This window comes from Orycteropus afer, unplaced genomic scaffold (genome assembly GCF_000298275.1).
Source record: "Orycteropus afer afer isolate SDZICR_OR568_19922 unplaced genomic scaffold, OryAfe1.0 scaffold00020, whole genome shotgun sequence".
Lineage (NCBI taxonomy): Eukaryota > Metazoa > Chordata > Mammalia > Tubulidentata > Orycteropodidae > Orycteropus > Orycteropus afer.
This window is the reverse complement of record NW_006921607.1, coordinates 9,085,144-9,108,062: the sequence shown is the minus strand read 5'-3', so window position 1 is coordinate 9,108,062 and position 22,919 is coordinate 9,085,144. Positions and strand designations below refer to the sequence as shown.

The 22,919-nt window shown below is 57.2% G+C and overlaps 2 protein-coding genes across 2 annotated transcripts; one reads left to right on the top strand and one right to left on the bottom strand.

Annotated features, from left to right (window-relative positions):
• Positions 1–36: 36 nt before the first annotated feature.
• Positions 37–16,770, top strand: NECAB3 (N-terminal EF-hand calcium binding protein 3). The gene is made up of 13 exons (XM_007934568.2): positions 37–168; positions 2,076–2,100; positions 4,867–4,975; positions 5,934–5,959; positions 6,171–6,268; positions 14,295–14,431; positions 14,715–14,830; positions 14,994–15,073; positions 15,175–15,228; positions 15,742–15,854; positions 16,003–16,080; positions 16,557–16,648; positions 16,742–16,770. Exons 1-13 carry the CDS (start codon positions 37–39, stop codon positions 16,768–16,770), a joined length of 1,089 nt encoding a protein of 362 aa, XP_007932759.1.
• Positions 7,429–8,460, bottom strand: ACTL10 (actin like 10). Its single transcript, XM_007934567.2, has one exon. It carries the CDS (start codon positions 8,452–8,454, stop codon positions 7,429–7,431), a length of 1,026 nt encoding a protein of 341 aa, XP_007932758.1. The 5' UTR covers positions 8,455–8,460.
• Positions 16,771–22,919: the final 6,149 nt, after the last annotated feature.

The window sequence follows — 22,919 nt, the reverse complement described above, 5'->3', positions numbered from 1 at the left end:
CCGCAGCCGAGCCCGGGTGCAGCGGGTGGCGTCGCCATGGCGTGCGCTGGACTCCTCACCGTGTGCCTGCTCCGGCCGCCCGCGCCTGAGCGCCTGCGGGCCCCCGCTCCCGCCCCCGACGCCGGGCCCGCCAGATCGGGGCCCGCCGGACACGCGCTGTTCCAGGACGTGAGTGGGGCGCGGGCGTGGGCGCTGTGGCCCCGGGTTGTTTCTGTCTCTCGAGGTGTCTCTTTCCCTGTGTCTCGCTGGGGCTCTGTGTCGCTCAGTGTCTCCCCGTGTCCCCGTCTGTGCGTCTCTCTTACCGTGTTTTTCCCGGTCTCTGTCGCTGTCAGTGTCCGTCCTTCCAGGTCTCTCGCCGACCCCGCGGTGTATTTCCGTACGTCTCCAGTATTCCTGTCTGTCTTCCTTTGTGTCATCTGTTCTCTGTCTCTCTCTCTGCCTCTCTTATCTCTCCTTGTCTCCGGTCATTGCCCCTGTTGCTCCCTGTTCTTACCCACACCTCGTCTGTGTGTCCAGTGGGGTTGGAGGCTGTAAACGTTTGATCGCAGAAGCCTTCACGGGACCCTATGGCAGTCCCAGGCTGGGCTGTACTAGGGCAGGGGAGCCTGGGGCCACATCAGCCTCCTCACGTCCTGCTCTGATGCTGACCTCAGAACCCCTAAAGCCTGACCCAGGGGCTGTGGGTCCCAAAGTCGGTCAGGGCTGCACACAGCCATCCTCTGTGGTCTGGGCATCCCTCCCATGGGTGGCAGTGACCCTGCACCTACCCTTGGCAGCCCCATACAACAGCATGGCGGTGCCTCAGTCACTGCCCTGAGCCCCTTCCTGCCCTCCACCTTCACTGTTAGCCCGGTCCCAGCTCCCTCCCGCCCCCTCCTCTCAGAGCTTCCTGCCCCGTCCCCACTGCCCCCAGTGACTCAGCACCTTGACCACATCCTCCATCCTGGCTGAAAGGGACTTGATCTCCCTGCTCCCCAGATGTGGGAACCAAGGCCTGGGGGGTTGGGGACGTGTCTGAGGTCACATGGAGGCAAGGGCACTCTAGGGGATGATCCTAGGTGCCCTGATTTCCAGCTTTGCACCTTTCTCCCCAGGATCTCTAGCTGTTACATCCGCCAGGCCACACTGGGCTGCTGTGTGATCCTCTGCCAATGGCAGACCTTCTCTGAGCTAGGTGTCTGGCTAGGGGTTAGAGTCATCTCTGGATCTCACTGTCCCTGTGAAAGCATTCAGGACTGGAAGCCTGATGAAAGTTCTGTGTTCCGACTTTGGCCTGTCCCTCCTTGCTGTGGCCTTCTGGTCATCCCTTTGCTGGGCTGCTTTGGGAGTCTCTGGTCCCTGGAAGAGGCAGAGACTATTTTGACTCTGCTTTTTCCTCACCACCTCTATTGCCCTTCATCTCTGCTCCTGAATACAGTCTGTCTGCCCTCACCTTTCACCCCTCACTCCCACTTGAACATACATGCCCGCCCAAGGCCCTCCCACTGAGTCGGCCGCGCTCTAGAAGGCTTGACTGCAGGCTGCTCCCTCATCATACTCTTGAGAAAACTGGTCTAGTCACTGCCCTGCAGATCAGGGTCTTCACCGAGCACTCAGAAACAGCCCAGAGAGGGCAGGGTCTGGAGTGTACCAAGGCCATATTGCAGAGTTTGGGGTTCAGGTCTGCGATGGGTGCCCAGGATCCTCGGGCTCTGCATCTTGGCCCATCTCCCCAACCTTCCTCAGGCTGGGACCGTGCCAGGGGCTGATGCACTGGAGTTCTGGCTGATTGGGTGTAGGATGTGGGGGTGCAGGGAGCTGGCCTGGAGCACCCCCCATGAGGCCAGGCTCTGAAGGAGAAGTGAGCAAGCAATGGGACCTGCTGTGTGCTCTTCCTGCACCCCCTACTTGCTGGAGAAGCTCCTGCAGAGCCGAGCTGGGAGAGCCGGGAGCGGAGGTCAGGATCAGGCTGGGCAGGAGGAAAGACAAGGCAGGGGGCAGGCAGGCCAGCTGTGGCCCTGTGGTCGGGTTGGGCGAGGGCCTCTTGCGTTCTAGGCCCCACTCACAACTGCCACCCACAACTCTTTGTTCTCTAGGTTTTCCGAAGAGCAGACAAGAATGGTGAGTGTGGCTTCCTCTGGGTCCCCATGGTGGGGGGTAGAGAGGGAACATCAGGGAAGCCCAGAGGAAGGTTGGGGGATTACGAGGCACCATCTAGAGTGGAGACAAATCTTGGGGAGGCCTGAATCAGGAGAATCAAGCAAGGCACCCTTCCCGGAAGTGCTATGTTGAGCCAACTTTTGCAGGATGCAAGGAGGAAGAAATGTTTGACCAGGGGAAGGTGGGCTTACTGTCGGAGTGCCCTGGACAGTGATGGGTGCTTCTGGTCCTTGAGTTTGTGTTGTCTCACAACCACCAGCTAGGCCCATGAGGCCCTGAGGGGGATTTTACTGTTAGATTTTTTAGAGGGCTTGCTTTGAACTTTGCTTATGAACCAACTATCTGGACCCAGGGAGGGCTTGAATGAAACAAACCCGGCCTTTGGGAAGCAGTATCCAGTGTCCAGGGAGTCAGCTTGTCCTTCCCTAGGCCCTTGGCCTCTTCACACCCTGATCTGGGAAAGCCTTGGAAGCTAAAGCAGGAACCCTTAGGAAGCCCAGCAAGCAACAGGGTGATGTCCATAGACAACTCAGAGCCACACATTGTGCCCTGATTGGCCAATTGAGAGTCTGAGCTGAGGCAGCCAATCAGCTTTGAGCTCACTCCCCTCTGGGGTCTTCATGTCCTTTTGTGTTTGTTTCATCTTCCCTGAGATGGGATCATGTGCCCCACCTCTTGCCCTTTCTCCTTGAGTCTCTTAAAGTTGGTGGAGATGATGTCTGTCCCGACCCACATGGTCTTATTTGGATCAGGCAATTCTCTCTGGTGAGGCTCAAACCCTCCGTCAGCTCTGCCTCCTCCTGCCATCTGGCTAGCGACCTTACACATCATTGGGGCCCAATCTCCAGGTTCTTTGACCGTGCCACTTGTATTAGTTACCTAGTGTGCTATAACAGAAATACCACAAGTGGATGGCTTTAACAAAAAGAAATTTATTTTTCACAGCTGAGGTTAGAAGTCTGAATTCAGGGTCCTGGTTCTAGGGGAAACTTTCTCTCTCTGTCAGCTGTGGAGGAAGGTCCTTGTCCCTTCAGTTTCCTGGTTGCTTGGAGATCTCCATATGGCTTGGTATCAGTCTTCATCTCTGCTTCTCTCGCTTGCTTGTTTCATCTCTTTTATATCTCAAAAGAGATGGACTCAAAACACATCCTACAGTAATCGTGCCTCGTTCACATAAAGACAGCCCATTCCCAAATGGGATTACAGGTATCCATCTATGGTCCCATAAGGTTTGTTTTTTTGCTTTAAAAGGGGAAGAGGCTCTCTCTTTGTATATTATTCTCCCCTAATAGTTTTAAGAGGAGCTCTGGTAGCATAGTGCCTAAGGCATTTGACTGCTAACCAGAAGGCTGGCAGTTCAAACCCACCAGCCATTCCTTGGAAGGAAGGTTGGGCAATCTACTGTAGTGATACTGCCTCAGAAACCCAAGGAGGGGTCACTATGAGTCGCGTCCGACTCGATGACACATAATAACAACAACAGTGGTTTTAAATGGGAGAAAAATGTGGCAGTCTGCTTCTATAAAGATTACAGCTTTGGAAACCATATGGCACAGTTCTGGCCTGTAGGGTCACTATGAGTCTGAATCAACCTGATGGCAGTGGGTCCCCCCCCCCCATGCTCTAAAGACCTCAGACCTAGACTGTGGTAGCACTGGACCACAGGTGGGATAGTCATGGCTCATGGGTTGTGTCAGGTGGGCAGGCAGAACAGTGAGTGGGGCAGGCCACACGGCACTCCCTCCCCACTTGCCGCCTCCCAGCTGCTCCTGGCCCCGCCCTCTCAGCCACAGCTCTTGCTCCAGCAGCTCCAGCAGCAGCAGCAGCAACTGGAAACGGGCTTCCATTGGTTTTCATGTATTTGCAGTGTTCAAAGCACTTAATGTCCTTTTTCACAAAACATATGGACATTAGGTGACACATACCTGTATAACCATCGGCATGTTGTTGTTGTCGTTATGTGCCGTCGAGTCGGACCCGACTCATAGTGACCCCTCCTTGGGTTACCAAGGCAGTATCACTACAGAAGTAGATTGCCCCATCTTCATTCCGAGGAGTGGCTGGCAGTGGGTTTGAACCGCCAGCCTTCTGGTTAGCAGTCAAATGCCTTAGCCACGGTGCTACCAGAGCTCCCAACCATAGGCATAGCAGTTAGGATTTACAACACGTATTTTTGGGGGATACAGTTCAGTTCTTAACACCACTCAAGCATGCTCTGCCTCTCCTCACATGCGCCCTGTGATGGGGAGCTCATTCCCTCCTGAGCCAGTCTGCTGCTGCTTATAGAAGCTCCAGTATTAGGAAGAGCTCACGTGAAGGTCTTCTCTGTGAAGTCCTGGGTCTTCCCAGAGCACAGCGTTTCCTCCACCTTGGAGTGAGGCTGGCCAGCACATGCAGCAGGGACTCGGCTCCACACCTCCTGCATGCTTTGGCTAGTCCCAGGCTGCTCCTTCATTTCTTCACTGACAAACATTTATTGAGTTCCTACCCAATGCTATGTGCATAGTGTCCTGTCCCTTGAGTAGGCCCTGCTGCCTTCATTGGGCACCTCTGGGGGCCCTAGCTCTTCTGTCCCCAACGGGCAGGTCCCCACAGAGGTCAGAATCCCTTTCCACTTGGCTGGGTGGTTATGAGATGACACAAAGCCTTTGGGGGGCCTAGACCTGGTAGCAGGGGTGCAGCCAGGGACCAGGGGGTCCTGACTCTGCTCCCTGTCTCCCACCCCAGATGATGGTAAGCTCTCATTTGAAGAATTCCAGAATTACTTCGCTGATGGGGTGCTCAGCCCAGGGGAGCTGCGGGAACTGTTCATCGGCATCGACGGGCATCCCACTGAGTGAGTGAGAGGCGGCACGGCTGAGCTGTGAGTGAGTGCGAGGCCAGGTTGTCCAAGCCCCACTGTGTCCCCTGCTGCCTTGGTTCCTTATCGAGGACAGGAGGGGACTGGTGGGGCCAAGGAGAGGTGTGCCAGATTTTCCCACCCACCCGCCTCCTTCCTGGCACCAGCCTTGCCCACCACTCTGCTTCCAGATGGGACCCCAAAATAGCTAGGCCTGAGTCACCACCCGTGGCTCATCCTCAGGCACCCCCCTTTCCCACTTCTCATGGGGACCAGAGGATGCCTGGGGACAGCTGGGGCCCCGCCTGCTTCCACCCATGAACGCAGGTGCATGAACACACACGCATCTCCCCATGGGTGTTCCCACACCTGTGTGCCTCGGCTTCCTCACGTGGGTGGATGGGCAGACAGCTGCCTCCCACGGCTTTCTGTACCTGCTCGGGAAATGCCAGGTTCTCTGGGTCAGCATTCAAGGCTCCCGTGCCCTTCCCTTTTTTGAAACTTGGGCTGGATCCTTTGTCTCCACTGCTTCCCCTCCATGACCAGAGACTCAAGTCAAACACCTGATTCTTCAGCGCCTCCTCCAGAGAGCCTTCCCTCACCCCTCACTTATCAAGTACTTCCCTGTGCCTCCCCTGGGCTTTCCACCTGGCTTCCTTTTCACAGCTCTGACCACTCCTCTCTGGCCTTTGTCTACATCTCTCTCCCCCCGCCTGGGGTCTCCTTGGGGGCCAGAAGCGAGTCTGCGTCAGTGCCTTCTCTGAGGGGGCCAGCAGTACCCTTACTCCCTGCCCCCAGGGCCTCAGTGCCCCCTGCCCACTGAGCAACTTAACCTGGAGTGGAGGCAGAAGTTGCTTCCTTGTTGGGCAGGGGCAGGGGGACACAGTGGCCTCAAACCACCACTCACCAGGTCCAAGTCCAAGTCCCTGAAGGGCACCTTCTCTTTTCCTTACAGCAACTTGGAAACAGAGAAACTGTGTGGTGAGTAGGTCCACAGGGCCTCTTGTCTCCTGGGACCCCTGGGTGTGAAGATGCTGTGACTGGTCCTTGATAGGACAGAATGGGCTGAGCTCAGGATATGGGACCTGCTTGGCTGCTGAGTATAGATTGGGCCAGGAATTCCAGGCAACCAGACTTGGGGAAAGTTTGACAGATGGGTGGGGGAACCCTTGAGCACCTCCTCTGTCCACAGACTACTTTTCAGAACACCTGGGTGTCTACCGGCCCGTGCTGGCTGCGCTGGAGTCGTTGAACCATGCGGTGCTCACAGCCATGGATACCACCAAACAGGTGAGTGCAGGGGTGGATGATGGGAGAAGTGAGGGCAGGGGTGACTGCCGTGCCATGGGAACCTCCACTGTCGTGGCTCAGGGCTGTGGAGCTAGGGGCCTGGGTTTGAATCCTGGCTCCCCTCGCTGTGCACCTTTACCTCTCTGGGTCTGTTTCCTCATTGTAAGATGGGGATACAAATAGAGGGTAGCACCATGCATTTGTTGCAACAATTAAATGAGAATGAAGGCAGGGATTTTTGTCTGTTTGTTCTCTGCTCTATTCCTAGCACCCAGAACTGTGCCTGGCACACAGTAGGCACTTAGTACCTGGAGTGGCTGTTGCTGTTTTTATTCTTGGGTCAGATCCAACTGTTGTGGGGTACAAAACCCAGCAGGAATGGGCTGGCAGGCAGGGCCCCTGCTCGCACACATCCACAGGCCCATGCTGGTGCTTGGAAGCTAGCAGGTGGGGGAGCCTGGCCTGAGGGCATTCGTGAGCAGTCAGGCACGCGTGCACCCACGTGTTTGTGGACACGTGTGTGTGCACGAGCATAAACGGCTCCAGGCTCTTGGGTGGTGACTTCAAAATAGCCACAAGCTGCCCATCCGTTCGAATGTTCCTTTTAAGGCAATGTCCCCACCTCCCTTTGTCTTACAGCCCTTACAGGGGGCAGGAGGGAGCAGTGGGCAGGCCTGGGATTATGCTTGAGTCTGTACTTTAGAGAAGCAGAAACTGAGGCCCTAAGAGTTGCCAGTGACCTGAGGATACAGGTGGGGATAGGGCTTCCCCTTCTGGTTGCTTTCCCTTGGGATGCAATGGCTTTCTGATGGGTTACCCTTACATGATGAGGGGGTTGGTGTGTTGCTGGGACTTACATAGCTGTGGCCTGCACACCAGTGCCTGCAACTGCCTGTCTTGTTGCCATAGAAACAGGGCCTTAGTGGTGGGCAGCTGGACTGGGACTAGTTAGGGAGGATTCAATCTGCAGATCAAAGCTGAGGACCCCAAAGGCCCCCCACCTCCACGAACAGGGAGGGACAGGGAGTGGCCCATCACCACGCCATGACTGCCAGCTTCAAACTCTTTAGACTCTTTATCTATCACCGGTGCGTCTGACAGCTGCAGCTCTGCCCGGCCAGTGCCTTTCCATGGCTCCACCCCCTCCAGTCGAACTTGACTTAGTTAAACACTTCGTGCACGAGCTTGGAGCCGTACTCCTGGTACATGGCCCGGGTCATCCAGCGGCGTTGGAAGGAGCTCAGCGAAGCCGCCATGGAGCCACCTGTCCACACAGCTGTGGCGCGCCCAGGCGTAGCCACCAGGCGTGGCTTCAGCGCCCCGTAGCCGTGGCGCCGGCACTGGGCCTCCAGCTCCATGTCCAGGCGCTCAGTGAAGCCAGGGAAAAGTGTGGAGCCGCCGGCCAGCACGACGGTGTCGGCCAGCCGCTTTCGCAGTGTCGCGGGCACCTTCTGCAGTGCCCGAAAGGCCAGTGCGGGCAGTCCCGGCTCAGTCAGGCTTAGCAGACGCGGCTGGAAGATGGGCTCGGGGCAGCGGAAGCGCTCACTGCTGAGGTGGATGGAGCGCCCACTGCCTAGGAAGAAGCTGGCTGGCTGGTGGCGGGCAGGGTTCCGGAGGTCTCCCTCGAAGTCCAGCGACACATAGCAGTAGCGCTTCTTGAGCTGTGTGATGGCTTTGCGGGGCAGGCTGTGCAGCTGGAGGTCCGGGCACGCTGCTACCAGCAGCTCCCGGAGGTAGCGCGACAGAGAAGAGCCTGCCACCTCCTGCCGGAAGGTGGCCTCCTGCCAGGAGTGGCCCGCGTAGATGGGCGTGGCGTGGCACACCCCCGCGCCGGCTTCCACCGCCAGCCCGCTGAGGGCGCCGGTGGAGCAGAGCGCCAACAACGCGGTGCTGGCCATGTGGCACGCGGGCACTGCCAGCGTCTCGAACAGCAATTCCGCCACCCTCTCGCGGCCTCCGGGCGGCGCCGACGGCGAGTCGCTTACCAGCACGGGCCACTGGTCTGGGCAAACCCGCAGGCCGCCCACCAGCAGGCGCTCCCACAGCCCCTCCAACGCCTCCCAGTCTACCACCACGCCGTGCTTGATGGGGTGCGCTCGTGCCACGCCGCCGGCCAGCTCGCAGCCCGGCGCGCCGGGCAGCACGGGTCGGTCCCAGCTGGGCACCAGGCTGGAGCTCTTCAGCATCAGGCGCGGCTTGTGCTCGCCCGCGAAGCCCGCCTTGGTGAAACCGGAGCCCTGGTCCACCACCACCGCGATGCGGCCCCGCGCGGGCAGCCCGCGGACCCCGCACGTGGACGCCACTTTCCGGACAGGCCCCGCCCAGCGGCGGAGGGTGCAGCTTCCCAGGGGCGAAGCCCAGCTCCGCCTTCTCTGTCCGCGGCTTGGAAGAGTCAGCCCTGAGCCCCGCCCCCTGGAGTCGGACTCCGCCCCTCTTGTATCTTGTCTGCCTGAGACTCCGCCTCCGCCGGCTTAGATAAAGCTTCTACCTTTTAGCTCTTGGCTCTGCCTCTTGGGTGGGCCTAAGTACTACCTTTTCTGGGCTGGATAAAAGCTACCCCGTTCAGTCTGGACCTCTTCCGAGTCTCTTCTCACTTCTGGATCTCCTTTTCAGCTCTTGGCTCTTGGCTCCACCCCGAGACCTGAAGCCCTGCCTCTGGTTAAAGTGTGGGTCTCTTCGCCTCTTGTACTCTGCGAGTTCTTTGGGCTCAGGACTCCAGCTGCTATGCACCGCGCCACTCTGTCTCTTTCAAGAGTCACTTCTGCTTCACTTCTTTCAAGAGTCACTTCTGGCCCTGCCCTCTCAGCCCCTGCTGAAGTGGGTGATAAAAGAGACAGAATCGTTTTAGATTCTGAGAAGCTGCCAGCGCAGCAGCAGAGCTCTGAGAATGATGGGGTCCTTAGCAAGGCCTTCTGCACATGCATCACCCCTTGGGGACCCAGGAGTCTAACCCAACCCTTGAGCCCCAGGTGGTCTCCTGGCACCTCTTACCTGGGCTTGGCCGAAGTAGTGCTTGGTTGTGGAGGTGGGAAGGATGGCCAGAGAAGGAAGAAAAGAACTTGGATTGGACTCATTGTGACCTCAGTCTTCAGCACCAGCTGTGCTTCCACAGCCCCCTCCCCCAAGAAAGTTTCCTGGACCCATCCTTCCTCTTGTCACAGAAGGGCAGTGATCGTGGCCCAAGGGTCTGGCCGCTCCTGCCCAGCAAACCCAATCCGATTCCTTCTTTAAACCACTTCAGGTCATCTGATGTGCTCTGGCCACATGTGTGGCCTGTCCCTTTCCAATGCTGAAGAGAAACCTTTTGATCGCAGATCTACAGCCACTCTGAGGAGCTCTGTGTGCTGAGACCTGAGAGGTCCAGGCAGCCAACATTAAAGCTTTAACCTTCTGGCGTCCATGTGTGGACATGACCTGAGCCTGTGTCAGTCTGAAGCTGACTCACTGTGCAACCCTGAGCAAATCTCAACCTTTCTGGGCCCAGTGTCTTCCTCCAACAGGTGGTCATAATCCTTACAGGAAAGAGACCACTTACTATTCGTTTGCGACAATTTCAGTTGCAGGTAAAAGACCCACTCAGGTGGGCTTAAGTAAAAACTGGGGTTTTATTTACAAAGATCTTATATGTCTTATAGATACCAAGGGCAAAGGTGAAATCAGACCCCAGGAACAGACTGGAAAGGGCCTGACCACATGGCTGTAGGGAACCCAGCATGCGCACTTTTTTTTTTTCTTTTTAAAAAGTCTTCTAAAGACAGGCTTGCGTCTGTGGATATTCATGTAGAAAATATGGCCTCTTATCGCTTCTGAATTAGTCACAGAGAATGGGCTGATGGGACCAGTATGGGCCAACCAAGCATAGTCAAGGGGCGTGGCCACAGCGATGAACATAGTAGCCCTGAGTGTAACCATATGGATAGTAGGGAAGAGTTCTCACAAAAAGTAGGGGAGATGCTATGGGTCGGACAGGCTCCAGGCTGCTCCAGACAATGTGGCGGGGATGTTGGGTCGAATGATAAAAGAGAATTTTGAGCAGAAGCTGTGCCTCTGGCTGTAGTGAGTTGGGACCTTCTCACCCCTGCTGCGTCCAAAGGGGTCTGTCATCCTGAGGGGGGTCACCAGTGTGTGGTGGGAAAGAAGCCTGTAGCTTTGGCAGGGCTGGGGCAGCACTGGGGTCTGGAGCTGGCTTAGGGCCCAAGAGAGTGAGGCGAAGCAGCTGGGTCCTGCACACAGAAAGTAGGCCAGGCTTCTCACGGATGATTTAGGGAGGAGAGCCTCACGCTGGAGACCACAGAGGCAATATGGCCAGAGCAGGGGCGAAGGTAGCAGGCCCTGAGAGGTCCTAGAGAAGACATGCTGGGAACTGGGCCTCCACATCCCAATATGTTGGGCTTTTCTCTCTGTGTGTGTGGAGGGGGAGGCAGTGGAAACTTACTAGCAGGGGAGTGACCTGCCCTGGATAGACAAGTGGTTTGGAAGGAGCCTTTAGCTGCAATGTGGGCAACAGGGTAGGTTGGGGGACAAGTGCTGAATTTGACTTGGAGAAGTCTCAGGGCTTGGGGGTTACCAACAGAGTGTAGTAGGAGTTGGGGGGAGCCCAGAGCCTGGGGCCTCTGCTCTGGGGTGCAGTCACAGAGTCTGAGTGTCAGGCTCCACTAGTAGGACTGTAAGTACCTTCACAGTTCCTCCCTAGAATCGTGGCTGTTTGCCTGGAATCCCTCCCTCTGCCTAAAACATATTTTGGAATCCTTGGAACTCTTGGAAATGGCCAGCCCTCTGCCAGGAGGAGCACCCCTCTCCGGGTGGCCAGGCTTGGGTTTGCCCAAACCCACCTTCCTGGGGCCTGCAGATCTGGAGGGATCTGACCAGGGTTTGGGGAGGGCAGACCCGAAACAGCCTCCCTCCACTGTGGCATGGGTGTTCCCTGCCCATCTCTGGTGAGGGGTTGTGACCCTTGAGTCACAAGGAAGGGAGAAGGTGAAGGCAGTCCTGACTCCAAACTAGGCTGTAGCTTTGTCTTCAGAAACGTCCAGTTCATCCCTGTCCGCTCTGGGCCTCAGTTCCCTCTCTGACTCGGTGCCCCAACACCTCAGACAGAGCTAGCAGGCGCCAGGGTTGCTATGCGCTCTTTATTGGGCCGGTCCCGGGCTGGGGAACCAGCTGGGTGCTCAGAGGCGCCGGTGCGGGCAGCGACACCACTTGCGCGGCTGCCCTGCGGCCTCACTGTCAGCCTCGCTCGCGGCCAGCAGGGGCTCGAAGAGGCGGGGCCAACTCTGCGCCGCCTCGGTCCGGGCCCCGCCCTCCGCGCCGGCGCCGCCCTCGGCCGCCGCGCGGAGCCCTTCCGCTTGCATCCGCGCGTCCAGCAGCAGTAGCAGCACCAAGATCAGCATCTCATTCGTCTTCGGGGAGAGTGCGCTGTCGCCGGCTCCTAGCAGCATGGGCGGAACCGCCTGGCAGTCCCCTGCAGGGCCAGTCGCGGCCTCCCCCGAGCGTCTAGTCCGCGCGCCGGGGCCTGTCGCCACCTCGGCCGGCGGCTGCCTTTTGTCCAGCTGGAAAAGCAATACAATCTTGCTCTTGGGGAACGGGGACGTGAGGGGAACAAGAGCCTGCGTGGCCGAGCCCACGACCTGGGACCCGTCCCGTCTCCTCCCGGGGTCCCTAACCCACCCGGGTTCTAGCTTCCAGGAGCCTGTCCCTCCAGGTGTCCGAGCCCACACCACCCTCGCATGTTCCGGGGATCCCACCTTCCAGACCCTGGAGAAGCAGTCTCCCCTGCGTGGCGGGGGACCCTCACCCACCGTACCTGATGTCCACCCCTACAAACCCTCACCCATTCCAGGTCTACCTCCCGAGACCCCTCTCTGCTCACGTTTATGGGCTCCCTGCCTCTCTCCCATCCTTGATGCCAGGAACTCTCACCCACCCCAGCCCAGTGTCCAGGACCCCTGCCCCCTTGAAGAGGCGAAAGGAGCATGTTTGGAGACTGGCGAGGTGGGAGCGAGCATGAAGGAATTCCCGGTACCCACAGGCCCAATGGTACTGAGGAGGGGTAGGAGAAGCCTTTTCCTGCCCACTCTTCTGGGCTCCCAATTCTTGTCCCTCCTCCTGGTTTCTGGGATCTCTGTCTTCCCCTCTCGGCTTCTAGAACCATCATCCACACTCAAGTAGATTCCTGGGAACCCCAGTAAGGATCCCTGGCCTCTCCTATGGTGCTAGGGTTTTTGCCCATGACGCCTACATTCCCAGCATTCCCTCCTGCCCACCCGTCCAGGTTCCCCTGACTGCCCACTGTGCACTGGACACTTACATTAGACTTCTTCCACTTGAGGTGGTTGAAGAACTGCTTCTGCCAGGACTTGTCCGTGTCAGGTGGCTTCTCCTTACAGGCCTGCTTGGGCATCTTGGTCCTCTTGTGGGAACTGTTGTTTCCCATGGCAAGGCCACTCACCACTGTGGGCTATTACCCATACCACCTCTGCCCCACCCCTGGCAAAGGCCTGGCTCTGCCCCGCCCTAGGGAGGCCGCATTGTGACCTCATGGGTGGACCTCACCAGCTCCAGGCTCCGAGTGCCTCCTAGAACCCACAGGTGAATCTTGTCTATGGCTGCTCCTGGCCCAATGATCATAAAAGAGGTAATGCTTGTAGGGTGCTTAGTGGTGAGTAGGGATTTGAGTCCTGGCTCTGCCATTTACTAATTGTATGACCTTGGCCAGTGTAATCAACCTGAAGGCATCAATCTTCTCATCTGCGGAACAGAGTCAGTTGTGGCTCTAGGAGGTTGTTATGAAGAATAAATGAGATTGTGCTTGGAACGGTGCCTGGCACAGACTGGGTGCTTGTGTCAGCTAGCTTCTTTGGTTGCAAGCAACAGAAACTGATCAATCATCATAGGTGCCAGAAAAGGGAATTGATGGGAAGGATTTCGGGGAGCTCAGAGCATGGCCAGCAAACCTGGAGACTGGGCTCGGAGACGGGACAAAAACCACTGGCTCATCTGGGAAGATTCAGTCTCGCCTCTGTCCCTGCCTCCCAACTCACAAGCCTGGCCCAGGAAGGTGCCCGTCTGGTGGCTGAGCTGAGGCAGGTCACCATCAGGAGATGAAGCCATTGGTGGATGTTGCCTCTGGGACCTCCTTGCAGAGAGAGGGACCTGAACTAGGGCTCCATCCCAGAAACTCTGTGACTTTTGGAGGTACAAGTGGATGGGTTGTTTGTTACTATTATGTTTGATAATACAAGTAATGACAGTTCTTCTTGTATCAAGAATGTATGGGCCAAGCACTGGGCCAAGTCTTTTCAACAGTTCAGTGAGATGGGTATTATCATCACCATTTTATAGATGAGGAAACTGAGGCACAGAAATGAAGGGAGTCTCCCAGAATGGGCAGCGCAGGGCCTGGCATATAGTGGGCTTCCCTGCCACCCTGCCCACCTTGGGAGGGGCTGAGGGAGGCTGATGGTGCTGGTTGAAGTGAGTTGCTGGTGTATCTGGGTGTGAAGTTAGTGACTGCCTTCCATCTGTAGCTCCTGGTCTTCAATAGGTGTCTGTTGCGTGAATGAATGAAGCAGCGTACAAATGTGAGTTTGAGGTTAGCGGGTGGGTATGAGGCCATGTTATACTATCATTTGCCTTGTGTGTTCACGTTGGCTGTTGGATGCCCTGTGACCTGCCCTTACCCAAGCCTGGCTGTGTCCTGGGGCCCATGGGCTGTAGCAGTGCTGAAGGTAAGGGCCCGGAGGGAGAGGAAGTCTTCTCTGAGTCCCTCAGAGAAGTCAGGCATCCTAGCTGGCAGATGTCTCCCTGCGAGTCGGCCCCGCATCTCCCTGGAGGGGGACGGAGCTCAGAGTAGAAGGGGTCCAGGCCCTCCTTTCCTCCCACCCCTGAGTCTCAGAGCCCTCCTGCTTGTATCAGATTCTCATCCTGTCTGCTCTTTACATGGTAGAGGGATGGGGGCCAGGGGCACCTCCTTCAGAAATATATGCCCTGGGATGGGGATGTGGACCATTGCCTCCTCCGCCCCCAGGAGTATGAGCGGGCCTCCAAGGTGGAGCAGTTTGTGACACGCTTCCTGCTGCGGGAGACAGTGGGCCAGCTGCAAGCCCTGCAGACCTCACTGGAGGGGGCGTCAGACACCCTGGAGGCCCAGGCCCTTGGCCCGAGGTATGTGAGGGGGGCCCTTCGCCAACCTCAGGGTCCAGACATGAATGCCCATTGTCCCCACGTTCCAAGTCCTCAGCCTTCACCACCTTCTCTAGTTCCAGCATCCTGGAGCCCATGTCCTTGGGCGGGGAGGCCACAAGGGGGTGAGAGGAGATGGCTGGCTTTGAGATTGAATGTCTTAAGAAGCTAGTCCTGCCCCGTCTAGGCCTGGTCCTGTCCTGGGGGCCCAGTCCTTGGCCCTGTGGGTTTCGGGGCCATAAGCTGACCTCCTGTTTCCCCCTAGGCTGGATGAAGAGAGTGTAGAGGTGCTGAGTAGGCCGCGTGGCAGCCGGCGGGCAGGACGCAGGGCTGCGAGGGGTATCAGCCGGTCACCGACCTGGTCCAGCTCCTCCGACACAGGTGGGGCTTGTGCAGGGTGGGAGGCCTGGGCGAGGAGGGTCCCGGGTGGGCACTGCATACCCCTTGCCCCTAGTGCCCCCCTCTATTCCTCTCTCAGTTCATCCCAAGAGGCCTCCAACCCGAAGGGCTCCATGCCTCACTGCCCCCATGGCATTCCCTGCAGAGCGGAGCTCAGAGGCCGAGATGCAATGGCGGCTCCAGGTCAACCGTCTCCAGGAGCTCATCGACCAGCTTGAGTGCAAGGTGAGTGGCCGTGTGGCCAATGCCCTGCAGAGAGGGCCTTCCTGGGGTGCATCTAAGCCAGGCATGAGCCGGGGGCCCAGCCCACACTCTGTCCCTCCCAGGCACCCCTGTTGGAGCCCCTGTATGAAGAGGAGCTGGCCAAGGGGCCTGACTCGGTGAGTCCAGAAGTGGCAGGCGACTGGGGCCTGGGTCAGGGGGCTCATGAAGGGAGGAGGTGCTTGGTGCCACCGGCTCACCCAGCCCCTGCTTTGTGCCCATGTCCGCCTCCTCTGGTGTGGCCCCACTCTCCAGGCTGGGCTTGTTCAGGCTCAGGGCTGGCTGGCAGGTGCCGTATTCTGGTGTTTGCTCTGTGACCCGACAGGAATCATTGCCCCTCTCTGGCATCAGTTTTCCCCGTCTGCATTCCTGCAGCCGGGTCTGCGGCCACTGTGGATGGGAGAGTTGGAGGGGGCAGGCGGAGGTGGTGGCATACGGCAGAGCGAGAGGGACCATGGCAGCCACCTTGGAGATGGGGAGGAGGATGGAGTCAGGGATGTTGCAGGATAGGTGGGGGTCAGGAGCCCGACCCCAGGGAAGATGGGCTGGTGCAGGTCAAGGAGGGAGGGGTCCCTCGCCCTGCGCCCTGCACCCTGCGCCCTGCCAGCAGTCTGTGCTGCCTCTCTTCCCAGCACATCCTCATGGCCCAGAGGCAGGTCCAGGTGGCAGAGGAGGCCATGCAGGACTTCCACCGTGCCCTGTGCTGCTACGTGGACTTCACAGGGGCCCAGAGTCAGTGCCTGCAGTGAGTCCTGGCTGGCTGGTGGGGGCAGGGCAAAGCAGGGAGGGGTGTTAGGGCTGGGCCTCCTGGGCCAGGGCTGCTGCTAGATGGCCCCCAGCTGGGTAGGCAGCCATGGGCTGGGCCTGGCCTGGCCGTCTCTTTGGCCTCACAGTGTGTCTGCACAGAAGACGTTGGACAATGCCTCCTTCACCCTGTATGAGTTTTGGCGGGATGAGGCCTCCTGGAGAAGGTATGAGTGATGGTGTAACAGCTGTTTATAGAGTGGGCCCTGGAGTCAGACAAGCATGGGTTCAAATCCTGCCTGCCCCGTTCACTGACTGTGTGACCTCAGGTGAGTTATCTAAGTCTCTGAGCCCCTGTGCCCTCTTTTCTGAGATAAGCATGGTAACTGTTTCTTCTATGGGCTAGACGTGATGATGTGTAAAGAACTGAGTGAACAGTGTCAGATGTCCAGTAGACACCCAGGAAACGTTCACTGCTATCCCTGAACTGTGCCCTCTGCCAAGCACCCTGAGTGCATTACTGAACTGAAGCCTCACTCCATCACCTCTGTTTCCCAGTGAAGGAAACTGAGACTCAGAGCCAGGATGAGGAAAGACTAGGTTCTGCACGGGACCAGCAGGCCTGGGGTGGGAGGGGGAGCGGGTCCTGGTCTTCCAGTCCCTGGTTTCAGTCTCAGTCCCTGCACCCTGCGACCCTCCCCAGGCACCAGCAGTCGGCCTGCAGCAAGGCCTTCCAGCGCATCCTCATCGACCACCTGCAGGCTCCAGACACGCTCACCACTGTGTCCTTCCCAGGTGCGCTCAGCCCCAGCCCTCGCCACAGTCCTGGGACCTGGGGTGGGCAGTGGCCCCTTGCTGACTCCTGACTCCCCACCCTCTGACCCACAGCCTCCTGGTGGATTATGAATAATAACTGAGTCTGACCTGCTCAAACCAAGGACCCTGGGGCCCTGCCTGCCTCCTCCTAGAGCTTTCTGGACTGGCCAACTCAGCACCGAGTTCTGAGGGACAAGACCAAGGACGCTGCGTCCTTTAGACGGGCTGCTGGAGGGTCACTCAGCCCAGGGATCAGGGACTGCGGCTTGTTTTCTGTTTATCAGTGTATCTTATTGTTTGTAGCTTTAGCCTCTGAGGCTTTCTGGCCTCTCTGGACTCAGGCGGCCTAGGCGCTGCTGCCCCTGCGTGTGACCCAGAGCAGTCTTTTCTCTCTCTGGGTCTCAGTCTGTCTGGCTGCCCCGTGGGCACCCTGCTTTCTTCCTGTTGTCTTGGGGCCAGGCTTCTGCTCCTCTCCAGCCAGTGGCCGCACCAGAGCTGACGCTCAGGGACCTCCCCACCCCAAACCCTGACTCTCGAGGCAGAGCCAGACCGCGCTGCTGTGTGGGGGTAAGGACCTGGCGGCTCCCACTGCCCTCCCAGGCCGGTGGCTCCAGGCTCCTCCAGCAGCATGGCTGGACCAGAGACCTCTGGAGCTGCTGGGTTGGTCTGCATGCCATTTGCATAGAACTTGCATGTTCACATCCCACCCACACTCAGGGCACTACAGGAAGCCCCCGGGTGGCCTTGCCAAGTAGCAATAATTTGGGCCCAGAGTCGCCTGCTGCCTGGAGACCTCTGAACCGCAGCCTGGGAGCCCAGCGCAGAGGCAATAAAGACTGTAGTCCCCTCTGGCCTCGCCTCCTCTCTCTCCCTTGGCAGGAAGGCCAGGCTGTGGGGCCGGGATGCCTCTCAGGCCAGAGGCTCAGGACAGGAAACCTTTCTTTTGCAGTTTCTGTAAATCACCCAGTTTCTCTAGCGCGCCCCTGCTGGCAAAAAGCCGCAACTTAGCCCCAGCAGATCCAGTTTCCCCCAGTTCAGAGTCCACCTCAGTCCCACAAACCCTGGCTCTGGGGTCTTGCCTGGGAAAGGGCAATGGATGTGGTCTCTGCTCTCATCACCCCAAAATCTGCTGGGGGTTCTCTCGTCACTGCCCCCAAACAGGGTATGATATGGAGGGGCAGAGCCCTTAGTCCTTTTCCCTGGGGGCCTGGGAAGTTGGGCCTTACACCTCAGATAGCACAGTTGGAGTCCTGCGAGAAGACCTGTCTCCCTCACAGAACCTGCCCCTAACACATGCTGGCCAGTCCAGGCTGAGCTTGTCACTGCCACGTGACATAGAGCACTTCCGGAGAAACTGGCCATGTGGTTTTCCCAGTCAGTGTAAGGGGGGCACTGGTGGCCTAGCGCCTAAGGCATATGACTAACCAGACGGCTGGCGGTTCAAACCCACCAGCCACTCCTTGGAAGGAAGGTTGGGCAATCTACTTCCGTAGTGATAACGCCTTGGAAACCCAAGGAGGGGTCGCTGAGTCGGACCTGACTCGACAGCGACAGCAGTGCGAGAAGGAGCCCTGATAGCACAGTGATTAAGCTGGGCTGTTAGCTGAAAGGTTAACCTGGAGTGGAACGGCTGCACAGGAGGGAGATGTGGCAAACTGCTTCCGTAAAGACTGCAGCCTTGGAGACCCTGCGGGGCAGATCTGCTGTGTCCTGTAGGGTCACGTCACTATAAGTTGGAATCGACTCGATGGCAGTGGGTTTTATGGGTGGTGGGAGGGGCTGGGGGGGCAGAAGGGAAGGTGACCAACAGGAATGTGGGCCCGAAAGGGGGAGGCACTGGGTGCTACGGGACACAGGATGGCATGTGACCTGGCCTGAGGGGTGGTGGGGGACAGTAGTAAGTCAGGGTGAGCAAACAAGTGTGCACGAGCTCTGGGGAGAGGCCAGCCTGCCTTGGAGAACTAAAGGCAGCCCAGTGGGGCCGAGGTTGGGCACAGGAAGCGTGGGCCGCGGAGAAGTTGGGGAGGTGGCAGGGCCGTGGAGAAAGCTAGGATCACCTGGATGCCCTGGTGATGTCAGGTCCTTGCTGGTCACTGGGGGCTTGGCCGGGAAGGCAGCGTAGATGGTGGCAGCTCAGGGTGGATGCCCAGCATGCGACTCTGCGCAGGGTCTTTCCAGAGCCCCCAGTGCACGGCCTCCCTTTCCTGCAGGAGGCAGACTGTCCTGCAGAACCCCTGCTATGCCACATGCCACTCCTCTGGCAGTTCCCTGAAAGTGCCCAGGTTTGGTCCCCAGCTCCGGTCTCAGTGTCTCAGCTGATCTGGTATTAACCCTTTCTGTCTTCTGTTGTCTTTCACAAAAACAATGGTAGCAACAGACCCTTCCTTGCCCAACTTTGAGCAAAGGTGCTGAAAGCCCCCAGCTGAAGCGCTTTCAAAAAAATACGATGGGGCTGGGTCCTCCCTCCCTTGCTGAATGCTTCAGGTTCCGGGAGGGCACTGCAGTGGGGAAGGAAATGGTCAGTCCTGTGGGGCTGGGGCAGGCCTCTTGGAGGGAGTGATGTTTGGTTTGAGCTAGGAAAGGTGAGTAGGGGTCTCTAGGCAGATTGAGCGGCCGTGGGCAGGCAGAGTGCTGCAGACAAAGGGAACCAAAGATGGGAACTACAAGGAGCATGTAAGGGGTTGGAGGTGAGCTGGGAGGCCAGGCCAGCAGTTTGAATTTTGTCTTGCATGTAATGGGGAGCCAGGAGGGGGCCAGACTGGCGAGTGGTGTGTGAGGGTGTGGGAGCTGGAGCTGGGGCCATGGAGACACAGGGGTTTCCTTTCACAAGCCCACCTGTGTCTCCTCTCCTTCCTTACTGTGCCCCGCTGTCCCCAGGTCAGGGCCACTGGCACCTGTGGGCTGGAAGACCATAGCAGCTTCCTCATTGGGCTTCCTGTGCCCACTCTTGTAGCCACCAACGGTTCATTCCCCAGAGGGGCTTTTAAAACACTGTCAAAACCCTTCTGCCTAAGGCCCTTCAGTGGCACTCTTGCCTTCAGCAAGCTTGATTTCTTGACGTGACGTTCAAGGCACTTAGGGACCGGCCCTCATTCCCAGGATGGGCAGCATCCTCTCCCTAAAACACACCGTGGCTGAGCTCGGGCCACCCTCCCTGTCTTTCACTCTTTCCAGCCCCATCGACTGTGGCAACACTTGATCCTTTGTGTGGCAGGTCAGAGCCGTAAGGTCTGGGTCCGCTCTCCCAATCCTTGCTCGCAGTGACCTGTTCTTGGTGGCTTGCAGTTCATCTCAACAGCTGTTGGGCACCTGCTTTGTGGCAGCTGCCGGCGATGGTGAAGAGCCCTGGGCTGCTGTCAGCACCAGGTTCGGGGCAGGCAGAGGCCTGACGCTGGGGGCGCCCCGAGCTCCTGCTGGGAGCCGCCAGCCTGGCCCTTCCCCCACTGCCTGCACCTGCAGGGCTGCTGCCTCACCCTCCTCACCTCCTCACACCTGTGCCTGTGACTCATCTGCACACATTCAAACCTGTTCTGGGGACTGGCCCGGCGCCAGGCCAGGTGCTGAGGAGAGAATTGCAGTGTGGGCTAGCTGCCACTGCTCCGAGCTCTTAGAGACACGTGCGCTGAGCTCTGATGGTTTGAAACGGAGACATTGAGAAGGAGGCGAGCTGGGGAGTGGATGGAAGCTTTTAGAATTGGATACAATTGAGCAGGACACCAGGTTCCACACAGGCCGTTGAGGACAAAGGTGACTCCTCAAAGAAGCCACAGATGGGCAGGTGCTGACGGCAAGCACAGCTTCCAGGGGCCTCTGAGCTCACAGCAACGTGCTCACAGCAACGTGCTAACAATGACGTTTTGCCCCCTTAACACTCAATGGTGTAGGTATCTGTTGCTGTTAGCTGCCATCCGTTGATTCGGACTCACAGCAACCCTATGTCTGCAAACTCAAGGCCTGTCTGACAGGACACAAGGCGCCTCTTGGTGGGTTGGAAATGTCATCCTTCCAGCTAGTTGTTGAGCACTTAGCCCATCTGCAGCACTCACGGGTTCCTGGCCTCGTTAGCACCCCCAGTTTGCAGACGAGGAAACAGACCTTGCTCGGGTCACACAGCTGGGACCTGCTCCCTGGCACTGACTCCTACTTGTCATCAAACGTGAACTGTGCCGAGGGCTTCTTTCAGCAGGAGTAATTGGTCCAGGGCTGGAGGAGGCAGGGGCAGCTGTAACAAAGGAAGAAGTGAAGCCCAGCCTTGGGGCCGGCAGGATGACAGATGGAATGGCAGGGAACAGCGGTGAGAGCACAGCTCTGGTTGGAGGGTGGGTCTGGTGTGAGCCTCCAAGAGCCCAGCAGCCATCCAGGGTGGGGCTGAGGCCTGATCGTCTCCAGAATTCCCCGCAAGGCGCCCACAGAATGTTAGCTAAACTCACGGGGCAAAGGAGTACCCTCTGAAAAGGCTGGTGCAGAGGGGAAGGCCAAAGTGGCCTGGGCGCGCTCGCTGGATGGCCTTCTGGCTTGTAGATGGAGGTGGCGGAGGCAACAGACCTGGCTCTGTCCACCAGAGGGCGCCCGGCACCAGCCAGTGAGGCCATCCCAGGCCTGGGGGAGTGGGTGTAGCAAGTTTCCCCAATAGGGGCAGAGAAGGACTGAGGAGATTCACAATCCTGAAATACCAGCAGTGCAAAACACACACAGACGGGCAAGGTAAGTTTAGGTAGGACACATGTTGGCCCATTTTGGGATTATATCACTGTGTCAGAACTTTAAACTGAGATACAGAAAAGAATCTATGGCCTTCTCTCTCCTCCATCCTTGGTAAAAACAGGAAAGGGCTCCCCTGCCATTCTGCCCTCCAGAAAGAATGATTCTCTCGTCCCATCTCCTTGACCATGTTGCAGAACAGAAATATTTTGCTCATTTTCTCTCCGGATCCATCTAATCTGCTGTCATCGTCCACTAACTATCTATTTCAGTGTCATTTCCTGTCATGTATTTTTAAAAGTTTGCCTAGTCATTTTTAGTCTCCTTTTTGCCCATTCTTTCAGCACTGTCTTTAGAGGTTTCCCATGGTTATTTTATATTCTGCATCCCATTATTCTGGTATCTGAAGTCCCAGGATCTCAATCAATTGCTGTTCCAGCTGACTCATTTCCTTGGATGTTTAGTCATTTTTTCTTTCTTGACAGGTGATTGATTGATCTGTAATATATATATAAGAATTCTAAGCTCGTTAATTAAGGATATTTTTCTCCAGAGGATTTGTATTTTTGCTTCTCCTAGACACCAGGAGGTACTGTTGTTGTTGTTGTTATGTGCCGTTGAGTCGAACCCGACTCACAGCAACCCCTCCTTGGGTTTCCGAAGCAGTATCACTACGGAAGTAGATTGCCCCATCTTCCTTTCGAGGAGTGGCTGGTGGGTTTGAACCGCCAGCCCTCTGGTTAGCAGTCAAGTGTCTTAGCCACTATGCTACCAGAGTCCACGAGGTACTACAAGCGTGGGATCATAATTTCTCAGCCTGGGGATTCCTTAGGGAGCTCTCTGGTGGTGTAGTACCTAAGGCACTTGACTCTAATCAGTAGGCTGGTGGTTCAAACCCACCAGTCACTCCTTGGAAGAAAGACTGAGCAATCTACTTCCGTAGAGATACCACATTGGAAACCCAAGGAGGGGGTCCCTGTGAGTCGAGTCGACTCCACGGCAGTGAGTGAATTGGCCTCTGGAGTAGTGTAAACCTGATCCCTGGCTAGTAAAGGGCAGATTTTCTAGAGAGCCTCTCACACGTCTCCTACTCAGGTCCCCTGGCAGACAAGCAGACTCTCCCCTGCCTGCCTTTTCACCGAGGCCAAAGGCACCAGGTGGCCTGGTTTCAGTAGAGGTCTCCAGTTTTGTTTCCCCACTTCCTAGTCCTCTCCACCCCTCACTCCACCTTCCTGAGCTGCTCAGACTCTGAGCTCTTGGAATGTCTTTTGCCCTCAAGCTGCACAGGCTTCCTCTTTTGAATTCAACTATTTTTCTTGCCCTTGAGGGATTTCCTATACTTTCTCACCTGTGACCTCAGCAATGCAGTTAAAAATATGTTCATAGTAATTTATCTGGCATCTGGGTATTTTGTGGTCAAGGAATTTTCAGTCTGCCATTTCTATAGCCATTTTCCTCGACAACATAGCATTTTACTATCCATCTCCTTAGTCCCTGGCATCATTTATCCTGAGCTAAACTAGGCTGTGCTTTTCTGATAGATCTGACC